The sequence below is a fragment of the Protopterus annectens genome, chromosome 3.part0, assembly GCF_019279795.1.
Source record: "Protopterus annectens isolate FY-2018-M chromosome 3.part0, PAN1.0, whole genome shotgun sequence".
Lineage (NCBI taxonomy): Eukaryota > Metazoa > Chordata > Ceratodontiformes > Protopteridae > Protopterus > Protopterus annectens.
In genome coordinates this window covers 828014604-828039984 of record NC_056731.1, presented here as the reverse complement: position 1 = coordinate 828039984, position 25381 = coordinate 828014604, and the positions used below count along the sequence as shown (strand labels likewise).

The window sequence follows — 25381 nt, the reverse complement described above, 5'->3', positions numbered from 1 at the left end:
TGTCCAGATTTTTGCAGAACGTCCAGATTTTTGCCTCATATTTTTGGTCCTCCTAAAATTTGTGATTTTCTGGCAAATCATTGAGGATTGAAATCACTAAATAATGATAGGCATTTGAGTTTCAGACTTTATAGCCTTCCAAAAATGCATGTCAACGCAACACCTTTTATTCTAGCAACATCTGTACGTTTATAAAACTAATGTTTAACATCTGTCTCTATTTTTGTTTTTTTGTTTCCCCATTATTTTTGGCTTTGTAAAGATGTCTTTTGTTAAATTGTGGAGAGGAGTCCCAGTAACAGTCAAACAACAGTGACAGATTCTCTGGCATTTCAGTGAGCCACAATGATTAGCTAGTGCCTGATTATCCCTGCTTTACATTCTTCAAATTCAACTCTGTCTTAAAAAAAATATGCAAAATTGTAACATATCTGCTGTTTCTGTCATATTAATGAAAGAACAACACACAGTTTTAGATTTTATTATAGCCTGTGATGAGTGAATGTCAATCAATACATCCTCCCATAGAATGTCACTCATCAGTGTTTATATGCCCCTGGCTTAGGTCTTGACTGGGCAGGTTTATGTAAACTAATTCACTCACATAATTAATAGCTAAAAGAAACATGCTATGGTTTGCAGACATAAAGTCAGCCTCTTAAGTAGTTTTATTGTCAAAATAATATAAAGCCTTTCTGAGATTATGCTAAACATTCTGTTTTTTTTTTTTTTGTTTCCTTAGGTATAAGCCAAGAGAAAAACTAAAGGTGAATTTTGGTACTCCAGAATTTCTGGCTCCGGAGGTTGTAAATTATGAGTTTGTGTCATTTCCAACAGACATGTGGAGTGTGGGAGTTATAGCATATATGCTGTAAGTAAGCCCCTCCTTTCTAACTAATTTTGGCAGTTTCAGCTAATTCTAATAAATACTTAATATGCATTTTCAAATGTTGAAATTTATCTAGAACATTAATCTTTTCCCAGGTTGCATATTTCATGCAATAACTGCATTTGATTTAATTCCAAAGCTCAAATTACCATATTTTCCCTTTCTCATGCAGTTAATTACTATATGGTTTGTTTGCTCAGTCTATAGTCTAAACCACAAACATAATTGTTTATATCTGCTTGAAATATTTGTAGTTTAGAGACTATAACAGCAATGAACCTTGTCTTCCTACAAACTGGGACTGGTGAATGCCAGAGCATTCGACTCATCAATAAATTCTGTGTGAACAAGACAGTAATTATAACAAGGAAGTCATTTTATTTAGAGAATTTGTTATGTCTCCCACTCCCGAACTGACCATCAAGCTTTGCCCTGCTGACAGCTCTGTGAACGTTTCAGTTCCTCAGAACACGAATCTGCTGGTCCCTTCAATACTCTGCGGTGAGATAAGGCGTGCCTGAACTTGTTGCTATCATTCCCATAGCAGTGACTGTATTGTTTTTGTATTTAACGTCTAGCTTTCCCTTTTCATGCCCAAAGCTTCCCAGGAGTTGTTGGGACATGGACCAGTGTGATGTATGTACACACTTTGGCATGTAAATAATTGATGGCCCTGTTACCTTTTAGAGATCATGTCCGTGTGTTTGCCTCCACCATACCTCTCAAACTGGAAAAATCTAGACAGAGGTCCATGAAAACTAGGCACAACTGGCCAATAATCGGGACACCGATTAACATAAAATGTGCATACATAATTATCTAACCCTACCCACTCCAAAGGAATTGTGGGATACTATCAACATGCATTTTCTGGGGTCCTGATCATAAAAGGAGAGCATTTTCTTTTTTTCCATTTATAACTGGTGTTGGGTTGAACATTTTGTTGTTGGTTAAAGTGAGTTTTGACATGCAGAAGTTGATTTAATGAGTGTCGATGTTTCTGAATATCAATATTTGATAATACTCGTGTGTGTTTTTGTGTATGCATATGTGTGATCAGTCTTTCTCTCTCTCTTCCTCGCGCTCTCTCTGTATATATAGGGTCTCTATTAAATCAGTGAAAACTCACTTCAAAGAACAGCATTTCATTGGAAATGCCACTCATTGAAATCTGCCCCCCATACCCCACTAATTATATATACCAACTCCAAGATTGCACTACAGTGGGGAAAGGGCAAATTTTCTGATCTTCACAGTATCATGATCTCAGTATGAACAGTTCGAGGAATGGCATGTTCGATGTAAGTGTACCGAAAATGCCATTTGCTGAACTGAATTTTCAATGAGCTAATAGGGACCAGAAATATATATATATATATATATATATATATATATATATATATATATATATATATATATATATATATATATAGATACATACACATACACACATATAATATGTATGTGTGTGCATGTGTGTATTATCTATCTATCTGTCTATCTACCTATCTATCTATCTATCTATCTATCTATCTATCTATCTATCTATCTAGCATCTATTTATCTCTCTATATGCAATAACAAGTGCGTGCCAAACTTTTGGATTATTCTTCTCTCCTTTCTCTGTATCTGTAAAGTGCTGCTTCATATAGCACAACGAAGAAACATTCACAGATGGTATTGGGATCTACAAACTCAATAAATTAGTCACTGAAAAATGTAAAGATTGACAATTAATTTTCATGTATTGCATGTCACACTTACAGTAAACCAATGCATCATACAGTCCTCAAAATGTTGAGAAGGCTATTTATAGTAGGAGGGTAAAATGAGCTCTGGGAGCTTCTGTTAAATGAGCTGTGGGAGCTTCTGCTAAAGTCATGTGCAAAGCTCCTGCATTTGAAACCTATACGTTAGGATATTTTTTTTTAGAAAACAGCTTCCAAGATATTTGATGAAATCCTTATTAGTATTATTATTATTATTAATACCGCACTTACTCACTTTAGGTGTTATCTGAATAATATTCTTCCGTGTTTATATACAAAGTCCTGTAAATATTATTGCTTCTGTCTTTATATAACATTTATTTCTGTTATATGTTGTATTTTATGTTATTTCTCTTTTAAATCTTCATTATGTTTTATACAATGTAACAAGCTTATTAGGCTATATATCTACAATAATTATTTTGTTTATCAATGTTTTGGTTATCTATGCCACTGATGCCTGGTCCTGGCTGGAAGTGGTCCATGGACCAGTTCATCTACCTGGTTAACAAATATAAATATATAAATTAAATAATAAACAAAGTCACATTATGAAACTGCAGACAGTGCTTCCATATTATTACTTTCTAAGTGCCGAGACATAAGTTATTAGAAATATTGATAAATGCATTTTTCTAAGTTGAAGAAAACTGTAATGTTGATGCTAAATGTATATAGAATAATGTTAAACTGCAGAATGTATTGTCTGTATATTCATTTCCTGGGTCTTTAGTAGGAATAAATACAATACCATTATAACACAGGATAATGATTAAATGCACAGTGTGCTATCGCTCTGGGAGACAGAGACTGTAATGTACAGTCTTGGTTAAAACAAATTTTAGTTTTTGTTGGGTCTGTATCACATAGTCAAAGTCTTATAACTTCGAACATGTAATGTTCGAACCATTATGCTCGAAGTTACAAAACTTTAATTATGTATAAAAACAAACAAAAAAAAACAACGGGAAACAGAAAACAAAATAAACTGTTGTAAGCAGGGGGGGGGGAAGCCTCCGGCACCCCCATGTGGGGGGCTGTGCCCACCACACACCCCTCTACTTAAATATAGCAACTCTGAGATCGCACCCCAGTGAACAAAATGGAAACCTCCGCTTATGGAGATTTCCATTCAAAAGCTCAAACGCTCAAGCTTTTGCAAATTCGAACTTATGGTCTCGACCATATGAGGTTCGAACTTGTATAAGTTCGACTACGTGATAGGAACCTGTTTTGTCAGCACTTGCCTGTAATTCTGTTCATATTACTTCAAAGACTACCTTAATTCCCTCTCCCAGATTTGTATGCGTGATAAGAAATGATATAATTTAAATACCATGCTGACACATAACTTGCTTAGTAGGACAGGCTCACATTTCATACTTAACTGATGTTGCTGAAAAACATAAAGCATTTTAAATTTGAAAATAATTTAATAGTTAGACAAGATGATACTCTTGGAGCTCTTTTTGTGAGCCATATGAATATTCAGTTTTATTTCTGCTTTTGTGTAATGGACCGATTGCTTTAAAATGTGTGCTTATTGACTGCATTAAGATAAAAGCAATGTTTTCTGACTCAGTGTGAATGAGTTTACATAGTACTGACTTATTTCATATTAGCTCACTACTCCTCTGCAGTTTTGCATCGATATGGGTATTAAATTGTCAGCACATGCTGGATACATCTCTGTGAAGACTTATGGGAACCTAGGAATTCTTACTGACTGTATTCATAGTTTTGGGGAGTATATGTACTATTTCAAAGCATACAGTCCTAACATTATTACTCAGTTTCATAGTTCTTTGAACAAAATGATATTACAGAAACAATATGAAAAACAAAAGAGGGTGTATTTTGGGGTGCTTCAGTTTGTGGTGAGCTCATGCAGGTGTACTAAATTGTCCTTGAGGTTTTGCATTTCTCTTTTCTTCTGCTTCATTTCTAGTATGCACATCTTCATATCTGTCAGGGCTGTAGAGCAGGTTTTCTAATTGTTTGGGGAATTTGTGATATGCATAAAATTTGAACAAATGTATGTATGATACAGATTCACCAAGACAAATGAACAGATTCCTAGCGACCCTTAGGGTGAACTAACTGAACTCCACACTAAACAGGACTAATTATAATTTACAGCCTGTTACAAGACACTATCTATGTCCCTGAAATTTAAGTATATTACCTAAATGTACACGAAGAAATCCCCATAAAATGAACTCCATTATTTTGGGAGACTTTAACTATTCATTCATAATATGGAGTATTTGTACCTCAAATGTTGGAATTCCACTAGAGGACATACTGTTCTTGACCTGGTTCTTACAAAAATAGTGTCTTCATGCACTGTTCCCCTGCTATCTCCTCATCAGCTTAAGTTATATCATAAACCAGTGACTTTCATCTTCAAAATATTTACAGCCTCTGAGACCATATCTCATAATTCAAGGATTTTGAACACAAATTCTATAATGAAGTTTCAAAATTCATTCATAACAGCATCACCCTAGATACTGCCATAGTAGGCAGCTTCACAAAGAAGTACTATGCTGCCTTACATAATGACTAGTCTCATCAGACTAGACCCACAGTAGTTTGGCTTTGTTAAGGGTAGAGTACATCTAACAAATTTGGTTAACTTATTTAAAGAGTAGCACACACTGTTGACAGCAGTCATGCTGTCCACACACGTTCCATACATTGATTTGGCCAAGGCATTTGACACCATCCTCCATGCTAACATGGTTAGTAAGCTTAACACATTACAAATAAATCCTTATGTGGTCAGACAGCTAAATAAATGGCAAAAGTAAAGGACCCACACAGTGCAGATAGCGGGTACCTTGTCAGAAACTATAAAGGTAACAAAAGGTGTCTTGCAGAGTTCAGTGCTGAGACTTCTTTTGTTTGGGTTTTACTTTTCTGATCTTCAAACAATGATCCAAGACCATTAATTAGGCAAGTTTGTAGATGATTACAAACCAGGAGTCATTGTCATATCACAGTCTGATGCCTAAACTGCAAGAACTTAAACATAGTAATATCCATTGTATTAAAAATGGTTTCACATTAACTGGAAAACTGTACAATATTGTCACATTTGGTAGACAACCTCTACTTCCATTATATACAAAAGATAATACCCCACTTTAAAATGAGAATATTGTTAGGAACCTTGTAATTTAGGTTGAGAATTTCCTTTTCTTTGATCATCATGTAATGAAAATGGTCAGGAAGTTCTTCTACTTATGGCAGATAATTATTAAGAAAATGTTGTCCATATTTAAGGACGCCATTGCCCTTACACTCAGAATTGATTAGGCCATTTATTGAGTACAACTTCTCCTTTGGGGTGTACCTCACTATTTGTTTTGTTTATTTTTCTATTAATCCTTTGTTGAACAAGTTAATCTCACTAGGCCAATGGCCTCTTTTCAAGGGTACCCAAGGTGGTATTTATAATACTAGGGGAAACATGGCCAGGACATTAGAGAACTTCCCCTACTCTTGGTAGTAGGGGGAAGAGTTTGTGTGTGACACAACTGATATCCTGTTCCTGTTCCAGGCACAGAGGCAGCCTGGAGGAACAGGGAGAAAACATGGCTGATACAGCATTTGCTGAAACTGAAATGAAAGTTGTTGAAAATGCAGTCAAAATAGTAGAATCACTACCAGAAATGTTTTCAAATGATGTGGGAGCAGAGGAGATGTTTTTTTAAGATGGAGAACAGGTTGAGGGGGAAACAGAAGTGAATGCAGAGGTGGAAGTGGATTAGGAGCAACATTTCAGAAAATCTGTTTGAATCAACAGAAACAGTGGAACAATGCATTGTTTCAGCCCTCCAGTTGGGAGGGTTGCAGGATGTTTATCTGGAAAAGATGATAAATTAGACTGAGCCAGAAGGTGTAGCTGCAGTGTCCTGGAGTGAGATTATAAAGAAAATAGAAGAAGAAAATGAGGCAGTCAAAGTTCCAGAGGAAAAGACATGCTGAAAAGGTGGGAGAAACCACAAAAGAGAGGGTAATAAAGGAAACAAAGATGAAATTTGTTGTTTGGGTGAGCAGTAAAAAAGAAGGTTTGGACAGATATAAGCTATGGGACAATGTTATAATACCACTGGGTGTTAAACTTGAAGAGGTAAGAGCTTTCATTTTAATTAACATTTTGTGACTTGATATTTGAAACTGGGCAGGCTATGGAAAAACTTTAGGGGGTTTATAAAACAAAGAAAACAGACTTTCCATGGTCAGAATATGTTGTACAACCCTTTTCTAGACAAACAAAAAAGGTTTTGAATCAGTTTAGAACTGAAGTGGAAGTAAAAGAAATGACAGAACATTTATTGACAATATATAAAGAAGTAATGGACACTACTAAAATATATGATGAAAGAGGACTATGGACTGGAGGGTTGGGAATGTAGAGTCATTTTAAAAACAGAAAATGAAAATGTGAAACATCTACCTAGTATTATTAATGGGCATGGTAATAGAGGGTTTGTGAAGTACAGAGGACAACCTAAATGTGCTATTTTGTGGAAATAATGATCATTTAATTGATGAATATGACAAAAAAGATGTTATTTATGTGGTCAGATAGGTTGCAATGCAAAGAAATGTGAATAAAAGTGTAAAAATGTGGCACTGAAGGACATTCATGGTTAGTGTGTGAGACAGACACACAAGAAAATGAAAATAAAAAAGGAACTGTAAATGAAGTTATACAAGAAAAAGAGACAGAAAAGGATGTTGTACAGGAAATTATACCAGAAGTGAAAAATGTGAAAGTTGTAATTAAAATTAAAAAGAAAGATAAAGAAAAAAATAGACGATACAAGTGAAGAAGAGTCAGAATGACGTGATAAACGGCAAGAAACATTCTACAGGAAAAAGAGTTAGGGAAAAATATTAAAGATATTATGGTAAGAGAAAATAAGACAGATAGGGGATAAAAACATCTTTAATATAACTGTTGAATAAAGCTGAAAATGGTAGCTTTAAATGTGAACAGTATGTAAAATGTGAAGAGGAGAATTAATATTATGTATTGGTGTGCAGCTGTAGATGCTCAAATAATGGTGTTATAAGACATTAGACTATTAACGGAAGAATAAAGTGTACAAACAGAAAGCCTTTGGAATTGTACTGATATTTGGAATATATTTAAAGAAACCTGTTCAGGCATATGTATATTATGTAAAGAGAATATAAAGATATTATATATATATATATATATATAACAGTTATAGAACTAGGGAGAATAACTGTAGTTGATCTGAGATGGAATATGTACTCAACAACTACGTATTTCTATTAAGTGATATAGAACCGGGAAAAGAGAAGTGTACACAGAACAAATTTATGATGGTGAGAAATTTAGTAAAGAAGCCAATGAAATATTTGGAGAAAATAATAAATATAAAGGAAGTGAATGAGATTATGAAAGATATTAACATAAATTCAGTCACGGGATTAGATGATATAGATTACAATATGCATAAAGAAATGGAAGACTGGCAAAACATATTTTTACAAGTGATGAATGAATGGATGTTAACAGGGATTAAGTACAAGGAAATGTGTATGAGGGTTTTAAAATGTATGTATAAGAAAGGAAATAAAGATGAGATAAAAAATTAGAAACCGATAATGTTAAATAATACGGACTATAATATTTTTATGAGAATAATGGCTAAAAGAATACAATGTAAAATGGAAAGGTAATATGATAAAAATATGTATGGAAAAAAGGGAAAGGGAAATCGAGATTTCTTGTGGTTAATAAGAGAAGTAATTGATGACATTAACAAAAAAGAAGTAAAGGTTATGATAGGTGAATATGAAGAATTATGGAGAATTTTGCAAGAATATTTATTTATTTATTTATTGACATTTGTTAACTGGGCTGGTCCAGCTGGGCTTGTGGCTCATTTTGAGTGGAGACCTGAGGAGAAAAGCTCCAGTAATACAGTTAAGTAATTTACAATAATTAGCAAATTTAAGCTTGCAGAATAATAGAAAAACATAATTAAATAAGACATAAGAGAACTAGGCATAGAGCAAATACATAGCTAGTACACATCATTGTAAAATAAAATGTAATAAAAAACAGTATATTTACATATTTACAAAATAGTTTATACATCAGCATGAATGATTAAGATTTAGGGAGTGTCTACTTAGTACAGAACTTGTTGAGAGGGATGGAAATATTTAAAAGTATGTAAGGGGTAGAGGGAGGCTAGGTTGGGTCTTGACAAGGGCAATTTCTGGATTTAAGTGGAAGAAGTTTGAGCTCATTTTTAAAGTGGAATGGATGGATGATGGTACGTATCTCAAAGGGAAGTTTATTCCAAGCATGGGCAACAGAATATTTATATAGAAGTTTGCCTCCTGTTTTCTTGGGTTGATAGGTATCTAATAATTGCTGGTTAGAGGTATGGAAGGACCAAGTTGGGGAATAGATAGAGACAAGGAAAGAGAGGGCTGGACAAGATAGGGGTTTGCATAGAATGGAGAGTAACATTTGAAATTGAGATAGCAATAGTATTTAGGGAAATTCTAGCCATTGAAGAGAATTTAGGACAAGGCAGTGATGAGCCTTATATGGAGAGTTTGTGATAAATCTAGATATCTTATGGTAAGTTTGTTGAAGTTTAGCTAAGGTTGTGGCTTGGATGTTAGCAAGAATTGTTGAAGCATATAGTAGAGAGAGGAGGAGCAAGGGAGAGTCTGGCATTAGGGGTTAGACATTTTTTGTTGCGATACAATAAACCAAATTTTTGGTGAGTCTTTTTTATACATTGGACTATGTGCAAGTTGAATTTGAGTTCATCACTGATGATGACTCCCAGGAGTTTTGTGTGAGTCTCAGGCTGGATTTTGGTACGGTTAGAGTATGCAATAGTGAAGGTGGATTTATGGTCAGATAGAGAACAGGGGAGGAAGAGCAGGAGTTTTGCCTTTTTAGGATTAAGGATTAGTAGATTATCAGATAGCCATTTTCAGTAGATGAAAAGGCCTGCTGTGACAAAGTATTACAAATTATTAAATCAATATATGAAAAAAAGTAAGTGAAATTAAAAATAAACAGTTGGACTGGGGAAGCTGTGAAAATAGAGTGTGGAATAAAACAAGGATGTCCAGCTAACAGTGTGATATTTTCATTAGTCATGAATATAGTAGTAGTGGAAATAAATAAAATGACAAGTAATGGAGGATATAAAATAATGACGGAGGTACAAATACTGATAATGCACACTTATGCAGATGACATTGTAATAATGGCTAAAAATAAATCATAGATGGAATAAATTAATGAAAAATATTATATTAAAGAAAATTAAAGAGAAAAGCAAAGGTTTTGGTTATGAAGGGATAACAGGAGGTGTAGAATATAATGAAAAGTATATAGATATAATGGGGCAAGTACTTGCTAGAAGCAAATATATATATGAACAATGGGACAAGGTTATAAAATGAATTAAAGAAATGATTGCTTTCTGGAAAACATAGATTTTCATATAGAAAGAAACACATTTGATTAATACTATAATATTGGGTAATATAGCTTATGTTGCAACATTTATATGATACTAGTGAGGTATGAAAGAGAAATTATGTTGGCAATATTTTCATTCATTAGGGGGTCGAGACTGAACCCTGTAAAGAGAGGCATTTTATATATAAAAGAAGAGCAGGGGACTGGGATTGATAAACCCAATTGTACACGCGGCCTCCTGAAATATGTGTAAAGTATTAAATGGAGTTATGAAACAGAATAAGAATTTGGTAGAGACAATAATGTATAGTAATTTGGGAAGGTATGGAAATGAAGAAAAGTAAAAGTGTCATTACTGAAGAAATAAAAGAACTTTATAGTAAAATTGTGTTATGGAAACAAAACCAAATGTAATAGAAAACAATAGAAAAGGATGGCATGTTAATGTTATGAAATCTTTTTTTTATTTTGTTAATCCATGGAAAGAGTTAGAAACAAGTAAGAAAAAAGCATTAATGATGAGATATACAAATTATAAAATAATTAAAGAATGGAATGATTTTTTTGTGGAGGTTGTCCATATGTAAAATACCAGTAAAAGCAAATATGGCATACAAAAGTAAAAAAGATAGAATGTGTAATAAGTGTAAAGGGTTTGAAACTACAGAACATGCATTTTTAAAATGTGAAAGAATTCATGAGTTGTGCAAAGAAGTATGCAAATATAATTTGGTTAAAGATTATTTGAAATTTGAAATGTTAAATATGGATATGCTAGAATATGTTTATTATGGACCAAGATCTCAAGAAAAGGCAAAGAAAATGGACAGTTATATTTTATGTAACATGGACAATTTGGAACAAGAGACTTAATACGATTAGTACAATGGAAAATAGACATTGTCAAAAATACTGGAAAAAATATGGTTTTGGTTGTGGATAAAGGGGGGGCACTTAAAAAGAAGTTGATGTGTTGAGTAATGTTATTTATGTAAATAATGTAAATATGAAAATATGTAAATAATATGAAATGTATGAATGTTTGCAAATAAAAAAAAAAACTATTCTTTTTGACAGGTGCCATGGGATCTTTAATATCCACCTGACCAACCACCAAAAGCAGATAGAACCTTAGTTTAATATCTCATCCAAAGGATGAGAAACTCAGGGGTACAGCACCCCACAATGTTGTACTTCAGTGTCAGGAATCCAGTCACCTGTTCCATGACCAACAGTGAGTGTGCTACATGCTGCACTACTGGCACTATACCACTAGACATCTCAAACAACTTGAAAGACTGCAGAAGTTCCTAACTAAGATCACTTGCTTAAACATCTTAAGTTACCAGAAAAGACTAGAAGCACTATCCATTTATTCAGATGCCTGAGGGGAGATGTATGACTTGCTTTTCATGGTATTAGGGATCTAGTAGTCCTGGATCCCTTATATCTCCACAACTAAAATAGGTCCACCAGTGTCAAAACCAGAGATCTAAATATCACCAGCAAATCAATAAAATACTGTGGAGAGATTGGGTTATCATGCAGTGTCTCCCCCCACCTCTGGAGCAGAGTCCTCCAGTAAATTAAGCAGGGTGATACACTCTCAGCCTTTAAATGGGACCTAGATGACTGAAAGGGTATTCACGAATTTACCTCAGGATTGACAAGCTCAGCCCTCCATGAGATAGAGGGTACAGTCTAAGTATGGGTATTGGCAAGGCATAAATGGTTGCAAAATTCATTTACCTTGTTTTCATAATGTGGGTATAAATATTTGGGCATGTTTATATATATGTGTGTGTGTGTGTGTGTGTGTGTGTGTGTGTGTGTGTGTGTGTGTGTGTGTGTGTGTGTGTGTGTGTGTGTGTGTGTGTGTGTGTGTGTGTGTGTGTGTGTGTGTGTGTGTGTGTGTGTGTGTGTGTGTGTGTGTGTGTGTGTGTGTGTATATATATATATATATATATATATATATATATATATATATATATATATTTGTGTATGTACATGTGTATGTGTGCCTGTGTACATATCATCAACAGTTGACATTTGATTACACTTACAGACATTTCACTGATATTCAAAATAACAAAGGTGAACTAGCTGAAACACGTAGAGACCATCAGACTAGTAACCAAACAGCCCAGAAGCAAATAGTAGCCCAATAAAGGTCCGTCCCTTTCTCGATATCACAAAAAACAGACAAGTTCTTCCACAGACACAAAATAAAACTTTTAATTGGATTAAAGCACTTTTCGTTTCAAACCATGAAACTTCATCAGAATATTGTTACATTACATTCCCTCCATATAAGTACTCTACAAACACATTGGATAGGCCAATACAATTTAAAAATAAGCGTGTTCATTGGATACAGATCTTCCTCATCACCCTAACCATTCCTTTTAAAAGGGGTAGACACATATTTAATTATCAAACACTTATTCCACACAGAAAAAAACTTATTTAAAAAAATGACAATGATAATAATAATAATAATAATAATAATAATACTGTCATGAATATATATATATATATATATATATATATATATATATATATATATATATATAAATATATATAAAAATATAAAAATCACACATAAATATAACATGTAAAAAATATGTAACCTTGCCACAGTCATCTAACACTGTTGGTGTAAAAGGCTCTCATTTTTAAGGTAGGAACAATAGCTAGGTGGTCATTTAAACCAGGACTAGTACAGGCATCCAGCTGAAGTTGCCATATTAATTCTCAGAACTCTAACCTGGTCTCCCAATCACCATCCCGTTCAAAAGGATTTACCTGTTCTACTACCAAAAATGTAAACTCTGCATTACTTCATGACATAACATGTCTAAATAAAGAGTTAGTTTCCTTTTTCTTGTATATATCATGGGCATGTTCATAGATCCTGTGTTTTAAATTCCTTTCGGTTTTCCCAATATAGTAACAGTAATATTGGGCGCAGTAAGACAAATAAACCACACCTTTTAAACGGCAGTTGAAATATCCTTTTGCTGCCATACTGACATTTTTATTGAGGCTAGGATAGTTCACTTTTGTTAACAACAAAGGTACATTATGAACAATGTCCACAAGCATGTAAAACCACATGGATTACAAGCTCGTGGATACTATGCTTACAATGTGTAGTTAAAATACAAACTAAAACAAAGGTGGGACTGCTATACAGGACAATAAGACACATAGAGTTGTCTATTGCTATGTATGAAATTTGCAGTGTTGTCTATGTTATGTTTAATATTTAATGATGCCTTTAATGTATATAGCAGTAACATAAATAATTCTTGTCACCACTACTGTAATATCTTCAATGTCATAATATGTACTTTACTCAATATTGTTTTCTTGTTGCCTCCTTCTAGCTCAGGAACAAACTACATAAATAAATACATAGTTAATTGGAATGGCAACCCTTCTACACAGCACTACCTAATACATATTTGTATCTATGTATATTATTTATGATTTGATGACCAAGCCCATTTTCTGAGGGGACCCATTGTGGAACAACAGTTTCATGATATGAACAAAACAAAGATAGCAAAGCTACTGTAAAAATGTACAAATAAAAGTTTTCAAAAGATAATCAAATAAAGATTTGTTATATTTTGGAGGTATCCTAAGGGTAGATCAGTTCAAATATATGGAACTGTCAGAACTTGTGACATTAGAAAGCATAAAAAGCATTAACATCACAATCTGTAAGAGTATACATGGCTATTGGAATGGGTGAATGAGAAACCAGTATGCAATTCCATAGCAAGTGTATTGTACATGGGAATTTAGGTGTACTCTTCATGAAGTATTTAAAAATAAAGAAGACCTTACATATAGTGATAAGCTTTGCCGTTGAGATGTATCACAGTTAAGGAGAGCCTTGTTGTTGTCTAATTTGGTGTATGAATTGTGCTTCCAGAATATATCTTTATCTATAGACTAAAGTTTACTGCTTAGATTATACCAGGAAATCACTGGGGGATGAGATCTGGTTATGAGACTGCAAAAATTAGTCTCTAAATAAATGTTAACCAGATATAATTCAACTTATTTTCAATTGTCATTAATCTATGTTATGTTTGTTAAGTCAGTCATAGTGCTATGTATGTGAAGGCTTACTTGCAGCAAATCTGATATTTTTGTTATATGCAATTGATGTTTTCCTAATTGGAACTTTTAAGTTACTTATTGAGCCATAAAATAGATTAGCTGAAAGGTTGCTTTTCAGCAAATCTTTGCTATAAGCTGCATAGTACACATTTGTTTTATTCTATTCAGTGCTTCAGTTTTAATGATGTACATTATAGTGTGCTGGACATGGCCATTGAAGGATATCTCATCATGAATTATGTCTTCAATTTGTTTTTCATTAACAGACTGTATCAATAATTCTTGTTTAGTATACCTATGTAACTGCCCTTTTGTCAACCTTTGCAACAGCCACACTACTGATACTTCTTAAAGTACTAGTTTTAAGTGCAGTAGATGGTGCTTGGTTTTCCCAGAAGGTTACTGAAATGATGAAGAGCATTTGCATTGCTTATGAAGTTATGAAGTCTTCTTTCATAATATCCACTCAAGTATGGCTTTGGTTATAGATTTGGGATCTTCTGGACTACTGTTTTTTATATGCTGTGCAGCTCCTATGGACTATATGTTGATTTTGAGGTTGTTTGCTAGATCAGACTCCTTGAAATGTTGAAATCAACTGGATTAATAATTTCTCAAGGTAGATATAATGAAATCAGCTGGGAGTATCTATTGGTAACTATTGATTTCTCTGGTTTCACATAGATGCATCCAATGTGAGAGTATTTATTGTTTCCAAAATCAAATTATAGAAATAAAACAGTTGCTACAGTTTTAAAAGCATTGAAAACATCCAAATGAGTCTGGAAAAATGAATAACAGATCATCAATGATTTCTTCTTAATCACTAACATTTGTAACCTGATCAGAGCAATTTAGTTTTAAAAATGGCTGCCCTCTGTTCATCTCATTTCACCGGGGGAAGTTGATTCCATGCATTGGGGTAATTTTATTAAAAGCCTTTTCCCTCACAACTAATCCAAGAGCCAATCTTCTCAAAGATGGGACCTTCTAATTATATTTCCTCAGTGGAGAGTAAAAAAAAAGAAATATAACGTATGTACTAAAAGAAAACAGTATTCTGAAATAAGGTGTTTAAAGCTAAGGGAAGGGAAACAGTTGCTAGTGTTACTCATGCTGTGATGGAAAGATAGTTAACTTTCTGTAAAGATCAGCATGGATGTATCTGGGGCTCAAACAAAGGACGTATATGTATGGTCTGCTCAAATGCTTGTGAGGTAGTAGCTTGCAATGCACTTGGTCTTACTAAGTACTACAACTCTCACTAGCTTCATCCTACTGAATTAGCTAACTCTCCCACAAACTGACCCTACTGAACAGCATAGCACTATCAGAATCCTAGCTCTAACCCTAAAACTCCCAGCATGTCCCTAACCCTAACTGTATTTATAGCACTCCCTGCCCTTACCCTAAAGTTTGTGATTGCTCTTTAAACCCCAACATTTTATAACAGAAATTACAAACTGTACATTTCATATTCTTTCCTCATAGGTTGACCATATTCACAGAATGTCATTTTTCTGTATATGCTGCTGCATGGTTCTAAGCTTTCTTTGTACTTTGTACTTTTGCTGAAATACCTGTTTCCTTAAAAGATGATTTTATATTTCAATATTGCCCGCTCTGCAAAATTTATTTTCATTTCTTTCGGCACTTAAATAGTGGAAACAGTAGAATGCCCAGCCTTATACATACCTGTAACAATATCTGCATATAAGAATGGCATAATAGCTAAGATTGTATCATAAAAATAATTCTTAATGAATTCTAACTTTATACAGTCCCTTAATTCAATTCCTAAATGTGTAACTAGTCAATTTTTTACATGTATCATTTCTGGAGGTTTTCTTTCTGGACCTCCACTGAAACAGGACACTTCCCATCCAATTGGATACTTCCAGTTAACAAATGAAATAAATAGATAGATAGATAGATAGACAGACAGATAGACAGATAGATAGATAGATAGATAGATAGATAGATAGATAGATAGATAGATAGACAGACAGATAGATAGATAGATAGATAGATAGACAGATAGATAGACAGATAGATAGATAGATAGATAGATAGATAGATAGATAGATAGATAGATAGATAGATAGATAGATAGATAGATAGATAGATAGATATAATTCTTGGTGATCTTGGCAGGAAAGCAAAAGCAAACTTTACAGCATGACCTTTATCTGTTTACTTTATGTTGTCAAAAGGATATTCAATTTAAAGGAGAAGGTTGTTTAACCATAAAATCACTTTATTAGTATATACTATGGAAATAATTACTTAAATTATTTTAGTGTGTCTCTGCATTTATATTTGCAGTATTTTAAAACTGTGTAAGTAAGTGAGTTATCAAAACATCCACACATTCGGTAATAAAGTAGACACATTGTCTCAAAGAAAGAGCTAGGCAAGGGATACATATATATATATATATATATAAAATACACACATACATACATACACACACACACACACACACACACACACACACACACACACAAACACATATATATATATATTTATATGCACATATGTATGATTTTTGAAAACCAAATGACTGAGTCTTCAGTCAGTCACTGTGGCTTTACCTCTAGATCTGTTAGTCTCCATCCTCATCACATTGAAGACAGACATATGACCCGGTAAATAAGTTAAAAAATGAATGTGCGCACAAGGTGCATAGCTGTGCACTATTAGCTTTCAGTTCTAACTTTCCATTTACAAGGTAGCATAAATTCAGCAGTAGCCATTCAGTATTTTAGAATGTCTCTTGTGTCCTTTGCCTGTGGTTTACATACTATATTTGGAGCTGTCAACTTGTCATTAATGCCTAACAGATTCAAGGACATTTGATACATGCATGCTTATTTCTTACATGTGCAGGGGTCAGTCAGTGTGAAGGAAAACAAGGCACCCTTTCTTCTAAACAGTTGTTACAGCCAAGTTCCCAAGTTTAACTCTTAGTGAGTAATCAGTCTACATTAAGCATGGTGTAATCACCATAAATATTCACTTAATTTACAGACTTTATATACACACCAGTTAGTTCAAAATTCCTGACTGAATAACTTTGTTTCAACTTAGCTCTATGTGATACAGTAATATGATGGATGATTGCAGTTAAAAAACTAGGTAACAATTTCTGTATGTACAGCTTTGTTTTAAACTTTGAATGAGGAAAACAGGCTGTAAACATGTATTGCTACTGAAGTTTTTGGAACTTATTATTTTCTGAATAGTTTCCTATTTGTATATGAAAGTCATAAAGCAGTATTTACATCTTCTAATTCTAAGTGCTGAGTTTTCCAATTGGCTGTGCCCGCCTGTGATGTCCGTTGTGTCTGAACAAAAATACATGAGAAGCAGCGTATATGAAGACTGTAGTACGTTGTACATAATTAATGCAAATCGATAACTGCTGATCATTGCCCCCAAACCCCAGCAGTGCTCTTTCTAGGCATAATGTTATTTAAATACTTCTTATGTTAATGAACCCTTTTGTTTATTAATATTGAAAGCCAGGTGGAATTGAAGTTTATTGATAGCTTTTAATTGGAATATAGAGTGAGTGTGGCGTTCCGAAAGACATGCGAGAATGGGCGTGCCTTCGTTGAAGGTTGGGCATCGAGCTGGCAACTCGGCACCGTAAAAATCTACTGCCAGTCATTAGTGGACTGGAGTTCTGCTGTGGCGACCCCTAACTGGGAAAAGCCGAAAGATAAACAACAACAACAACAACATAGAGTGAATAAGGAGAAAAAAAGATGGCACCAGTGGCAAAGTCAGTATGGTGCCCAACTGTTCCTGGTAATCTTTCTAATGCTGTGTATTATCTGTTTTGTTAGAACATAAGTGATAACATGGCTAGGGCCAGATAAAGGGGTTGTACTGTCAGAAGGGGGCATAGTAAAACTGGGAGCATCAGGGGAGAAGAGAACAATTCAAACTGCTTTAGTTTAGATCACTTCATTTTTAGAAGCTTAATACCCCACTGGCTACTCAGTGATCATAAGGGGTGCATTAATGAATAGAGTAAGTCCATCGTATAACAAGAACACCTGTTCATGGCTCTAAATTTGTCAGTGGGACAAAAATCATACCAGTGCTATAACTTTTCAGTTATTGTCTCACCTTGTGTTCGATGACTATGTATAATTAATATTCAGAAACACATAGGCAGACCTACGTATTTTATTTCTGATTGCATGCATTGGAGTCTTAAGTATTATTGCCACATCCTCTTTACCTTTCTCATTATCCACTCCTGGTGAAGAGGAGTCACTTCTTCACTGCCAGGACATGTACACAGACAGTACTTAGAGCTCAGGAAAAAGGACTGGATTTGTCGTTTTCCTTCAGTGCACTCACTGCTCAGTATAAACAATATCTGCACACTGCAACTTTCCTTAGTGGTACAACCATCAGTATAACTTGATAAATAATGTAATGGATGCTGTTTTACCTATGTGCATCAGTCTGATGTTTCATCAGGAACTAGTAACTAGGGCAGACAGTTGTATTGTGCTGAAAAGCAATGGTACAACAGCAGCTTAAACTGCCTTGGAGGAGCTAGTAACTTTTGTAAGACATGCTGTAGTCCCAGCATTACAATGCACTATGTCCTTATTTCGTGAAAAGGCATGTTTTTGTAGGACGGTGTTGGGAGGTACTGTTTTTATGGATTACTGCTTAAGATGTAATTTCTACAACTAAGATGATATCGGATACCAGCGGTTACTTATAAAAACAATTTTAATATGTGTGAACTAAAACTTGTACCTAATATTTAGCTACATAGCTAAAGGAAATTTTTATGTTGTTAGGAATCCATTCCAAAATTTTCTAGTAGGGTCATAGGTAGGTACTAGGCTATCAGCCCAAGGGCCTAAGTAAGCCTAGCCAACAAGGTTCCCTGGCTTACGCCACCCAAGAAAGTTATTTTCCTGTGCCCCTGTTGAGCAGAGCCACAGCCATGATCCCCGCGGTGTATTTCCTATTCCCCATCCACTCATCAAGATTTTCTTGAAGAGTGCTAATGAGGAATTTTGCTTGACATACATGGGTAGCATGTTCCAGAGTATCGGAAGTCTCTGGGACAGGAATCTATCCCTCCAGCATGTCCTGTTTATTGTGGTGACAAGGTTTAGGTCCCTAGAGTGCGTAGCTTGGAGGGATTGGGATTTCTTTAGGTGTAGCATGTCCAACAGCTCTGGGTTTGACATAGCTTTGTATGTTAGGCAGAGATCACCTCTGAGTAGGTGATATGCTACGGAGTGAAGCTGGAGTTTTTTGAGATGGCCAGTGTAGGGCATCTGTTTGAGGCCAGTAATCCTCTTTGTGAGATACTTCTGTGGCCCTTCCAACTGCTGCAGATGTCTTGCGAGGTACATTCCAAAAGGGGCGTTGTACTCTATAATGGGTCTAATGAGAGTCAAGTAGAGGGGAACAATGACCTCTTTTTTTCCAGGATGAGAACCCTTTTGTGATGAGGTGTGCCATGCAGAAGGATTTCCTAACTACTGTGGTGATGTGATTATCAAAGGAGAGACTACTGTCCACCTGGGTCCCAAGGTCGCTTATCACACATTTGGCATTGAGTAGACTGCTGCCTATGTTGTAGTTCATGGGTACAGAGTTTTTACCAAAGTGGATGACAATGCACTTTTTGGCATTAAGCTTGAGGCCATGGCTCTGACACCAGGCATCTGTCTCAGTGAGGCCCTTCTCTAGGATGTCTACATCATTTGGGGACTCGACTATGGCTCCTAGTTTGAAGTCATCTGCAAACTTCATTGCCAAAGGCCTTCTGTGTTAGCTGTACTTCAGAGAAATAGATAGCAAACAGGAGAGGTCCCAGGACTGAACCCTGTGGTACTCCACTTGTCACTTGTTTGAAGTCAGATTTGGAGTCTGCAACTTTTACAGTGTGGGTTCTGTCAGTGAGCCAGTTGGCAGCCCATCTTTTGACATAGTGATTTATATCTAGTTTAGTGAGTTTAGCTATAGTTCCATTGGGGATGGTGTTGAAAGCATTGGCGAGGTCAAGATAGGCTGTGTGAACCACCTTACCCTTGTCTATGGCTTTGGTGACTGCCTCAAAGAAGTCAATCAGGTTCAGGAGGCAAGATCTGCCTTTCACAAACCTGAACTGAGTGGGGTCCAGAGTTTGGAGGTTACCAATGTCTTTGTTTATGAGTTTCATGATGATATGTTCCATGGCCTTACAGGCCAGCCTCGTCAGGCTAATAGGGTGATAGTTCCCGGGATCAGTGATGTCTCCCCATTTGTGGAGTGGGATGACTGTTTGTGTGTGCCACTCAGTGGGCACAAAGCCTGTCATGAGGGTATGATTGAACATGGTGCTTAGGTGGGGAGCCAGTTTGTTTTGAAGATCGTGTAATACGCAGCCTGGGATGTTGTCTGGTCCCATGGATGCTGTGTTTCTGGCTTTAGAGAGTGCAGCTTTTACCAGCTTTGTTGTGATTACAGGGAATCTGCATTTTTCCTGTATAGATATGGGCCCTTTAGGAGGTGAGAGGGGGGTAAAGTTAGCACTGAACCTATCTGCCAGGATGTTGGCAATATCAGTTGGTTCTGTAATTTTCATGCTGTTGGGCTGTAACTCAGGGCATATCTGGGTGTTGCCATTGAGATTCTTTACATAGCTATAGAATACTTTGTGGTTGTCCCTAGAATCAGTGGTGATTTTTTTTTGGTAGCTAGCTTTGGAGGATCTTACAAGGGAACTCAGCGTTTTACTGAGGCTGACCAGGGAACTCCTCCACTCATGGGATTTTGCTCTCTTTTGCAACGGTTTCTTCCTTCTGTTGTAGAGTTTGTTTATGGCAGGAGACCACTAGATTGGCTTCCTTTTTTTGGAGGATAGTGTCTTGGTTCTGTTTGGGATAGCACAATCCATGCACTCGTGTAAGTGCTTATAGAGTGCATTCGTGTAGGATTCAGCAGTCGTAACTGTATTGTCCATCTGCATGGGTGTCATGAAGTTCACCACTTCTGTTTTAAGAAGCATAAAGTTGGCTTTGGAGACATTATTTTCCATGGTTTCCTTAATGGGAGGTGGAGGTGGGATGTGGATATCTAGGGTGATTAGCTTATGGTTGGATCTGACCAACGAGGAGTTGACTTCAGTTGTGGAACATCAGTCACTCATGTTAGTAATGACTAGGTCTAGGATAATGTTGCCCCTGGTGGGGGTGTGGATAAGTTGATCCAGGGCATTGGAATTTATGAATTCCAGAAAGTGTTGCGTGAAGGAGTTGGTACATGAGTAGTTTTCCCAGTTAATGGTGGGGTAGTTGAAATCACCCATTATTAGGGTGCTTGGTTGAACCCTAATATTTTCCAGTATATCAAGAAAAGAGGATTGGGAATCCTGGGGCATGGTGGGGGATCTGTAGCAAGCTACAATTTGGATTGCAGTTTTGCCCAGAGTTAGTTGCACTTGGATAACCTCGGATGCATTATGCTGAGCAACTAGCCTGGAGGTGTGAATATCCTTAATAAATATGGACACACCTCCGCCTTTGGTGTTCTGGTCCAGGTTAGGTGGCCAAAAAGTGTGGTATGAAATATAGCCTGGTAATGCAGGGCTGCTCTCTGGAGCCTTGAACCAGTTCTCAGTCACTGCACAGATATCAATGTTCTCTATTTTAAGGAGTGCCTCAAGGGAGTGCATTTTGAGATTTAGACTTCTGGCATTGAGTAGCATTACCCTTAGTTTTTGCTTGCCTGTTCCTGTTACGGTGGTGAATTTATCATTTGAACCTTGCCTAAAAAAGGCATTATAGGGGTAGCAAGAGCCTTAGCCAGTATGCGGAATCCCAGGGGTGACAAATGCAGGCCATCTCTGGCTGTCTGTCGACCATGTTGTCCCAGGCAGACAGATACTGGATCCCCTTAGAATGACACCAGAAACTTAACCAATTGTTGAAGTCAATCATTTTGTCCTTGTACTGCGGTATCATTCTGGGCAATGGCAGGATGCTACTCAGGGCTAGGGTCATACCTGCCTGGGCTACAAGATCAGAGAGCTCTTCCATGTCTCTTTTCATGTAGTCCAGGGAGGTACATCTCAGGTCATTCACACCAACATGGACAATGACAGAGCCATATTTGTACTTGTGGAGTGACCTGAGTGCATGGGTTACGTGACGGATCCTGGCACCCACCAGGCAGCTAACAGTAACCTTCTCCTTGTTTAGCCTATTGAGTGGGACATCAGTGTGCCCGACTATAGAGCCACCTATGACTAGTGTGTTGGGTATGTTGTTTTGCCTTATGGGCTGTGGTCGAGTGGCACAGTGAGTCTGTGGGCTATGTCTCATTTGGGTTGTGTTGGGGGTGGATGCTGCTTACATTTCTGCTTTGGAGGTCTTTGTGGCTTGAGCAGATTATTATTGAGAGCCTCCATGAATGTTTTTGTGTTTCTATGTGTGGATTTTGGTGGTGTAGATTTAGTGGGACTGTGTGATGAGTGTGGTGTGGTGCAAGCGTTTACCTTCTCCTCTTGACTGTCAAGTTCAGTCTTGGTTGGAGAGAGCTTTACCTCCAGTTTGGCTAGATAAGTGCACCTCTCACAGGTTGTAATGTTGGGTGGTAGGAGGAGAGGGTTGTCTGTGTACATGAGGCAATTGCTACATTGCCCAAAAAAGTCCCAGATTCATCAGATAGACAGGTGAAAACACTGGGAGCTGACCCTTGGACAGTCCTGAATAAAAAACTATTTTCCTCTAGACAAGTGAGGAAAGTGAGTACAAGAGCTGTTTTTCTCTAAAAGACTAGTACTCAGTAGGTTCCAGATTTTAATACAGGACTGCATAGAAATATTGAAAACAATCAGGGTATACTTTTAAAACGTAATTATTTTTTCTATAGAGTTGGTAGAAAAATATTTATTAATATTAATGTTTGAAAAAAGGAGGAACAAATAACTGTGGTGTTTATCTTTGTCACAAAGCTGCTCACTTTGTATGGGAATAAAACAAAAACTCACACACAATTTGGAATGGGAGGGGACAGAACTCACTGAACAGTGAGATTTTTCTTTTGTTTTCTAATGTTGGTCTAAGAATCTTCCTATATCAAAGGTTATACCTCTTACAACAAGTTTTAGACATTTGGTAGAAGAGCTAATTAGTATCAAAAATACATACAAAATATACAATAAAAATAAAACAAATATCCAAAAACACACATTTTGCCAACATAATAAGGGTGGGTGGTATTGGCCATTAGAGAATGGGCAACCTGTACTTCAGCACCCTGACTGGAGAACGAACTATCTCCAACAAGTCTCCCACTTCAACAGCAGTGTATTAAGCTGCTGTAAAGCTCACACTGAAAGTAACCTAATGGCTGCCATTATTTTATGCTCACTAAGCAACGTTTTTACTGTTTAGTGAATATAAAATGAAAAAAAAAGAAAAAAAATAGAAAAGTGTGTGTATGTGTGCATAAAAGGGAGAGTGAGATTGATCGAGCCATTATTTTACACTTGTTAAGCAACACTTTTGCTGTTTAGCAAGTGTGAAAATAAATGATGCATGCAAAAGAAAGAAAAGTATGTGTGTGTGTGTGTGTGTGTGTGTGTGTGTGTGTGTGTGTGTGTGTGTGCATGTTTATGTTTCTCTCTGTGTGTGAGTGTATGTGTGCTTACATGCATGCAAGTGGAAGTGTATATGTGTGTGTGTGTGTGTGTGTGTGTGTGTGTGTGTGTGTGTGTGTGTGTGTGTGTGTGTGTGTGTGTGTGCTCGCACGTGTGTATGTGTGTGTGACAGTGTATGTATGTTAATGCAAATACTGACAGTGAGTGAGCTGTGGTAGCAGAAACAGTTAAGAGGTTTGCATACCTCTCGACCTCTGAGCTCAAGATATCTATATAAAGCCTAAAGTAAAGGAGGAACAAAGGCTCAAAAATATGAACAGATTTTGAATATTGGTCTTAAAATTACAAAGTTGCTTGAATAACATGATTTGTGTCAACATGCATTTCTGAAGTGCATCTATCTGACAGAGTGAGATCGATTGATCACTGGCAGCAGCAGTTAAGAGGTTTGCATACTTCTCAACCTCTTAGCTTAAGAAATCTGGATAAAGACTGAAATAAAGGGGGGACAAAGGATCAAAAATAGGAACAGATTTTAAACAGTGCTCTTATAAAAAGTTGCTTAAATAATAGGATTTATGTTAGCATGAATTTTCTGAAGGGATTAAACCTTGAATCTCAAATGTATGTTATTATTTAGTGACTTCAATCTCCAATGACTGGCAACAAACCACACCAAAAAATGAATAACATTTTATTTATTTATTTTTTTATTTGTTTAAAATTTGTTTACCAGGAACATCCGACTTGGAACAAGCCAATTTTCAGCGAAGGCCCAGGGAGAAAGGCTCCAGATGCATGTCTTTGTGATGTGGGAGGAAACTGGAGCACCAGGAGGAAACCCACACAAATGCAGGGAGGACATGCAAACTCTGCACAGAAGGCACTCCAGCCGAAAATTGAACCAGAGAGCCTCGTGCTAACCACTGCACCATCCGTAAATGTCTGTTTTTTAAATATTGTATTTTCATGTAAAAAAACTTCCTCCAACACCATTTACATATACTACAGCAAGTTTGAAACATTAGGCAAAGAAACTATTTTATATCAAAAATATATAAAAAGAATAGTAAAAAAAATTGGGTCTATATTAGAACACTGAACATTTGAAATGTCGAGTGTTCTAATATCGACCCATTTTCAGCGAACTCTGAAAATATCAAAGAAACAGAAAACTGAATTCTTTCCTAGGGAAAGAATTTGGTTGTCCATTTCTGTTGCTTTGGTATTTTCAGCGCTCTGGTGGAAAGTTACGGGTCAGGTTCAGGTAAGTGTGCGATTGTGTGGACGTGTGGGTTAGGGAGGGTTAGGTGAGTTAGGGTTAGGGTTAGGGCTCAGGTCAGGTAAGTGTTCAATTGTGTGGACGTGAGGGTTAGGGTGGGGTAGATGAGTTAGGTTTAGGATGCGGGTGAGGTGACTGTGCGATAGTGACGGGCCTTAGGGTTAGGGTTTGGGTT

General features: G+C 36.2%; 1 protein-coding gene across 1 annotated transcript in view; it reads left to right on the top strand.

The window, feature by feature from the left end:
• MYLK4 (myosin light chain kinase family member 4) overlaps nt 1-25381 on the top strand; it is a 1154879-nt gene that overhangs the window by 1081652 nt on the left and 47846 nt on the right. Inside the window, exon 11 of the mRNA XM_044065164.1 lies at nt 743-871. Coding sequence (XP_043921099.1) covers nt 743-871 — 129 coding nt within the window. The remainder of the gene's footprint in view (nt 1-742; nt 872-25381) is intronic.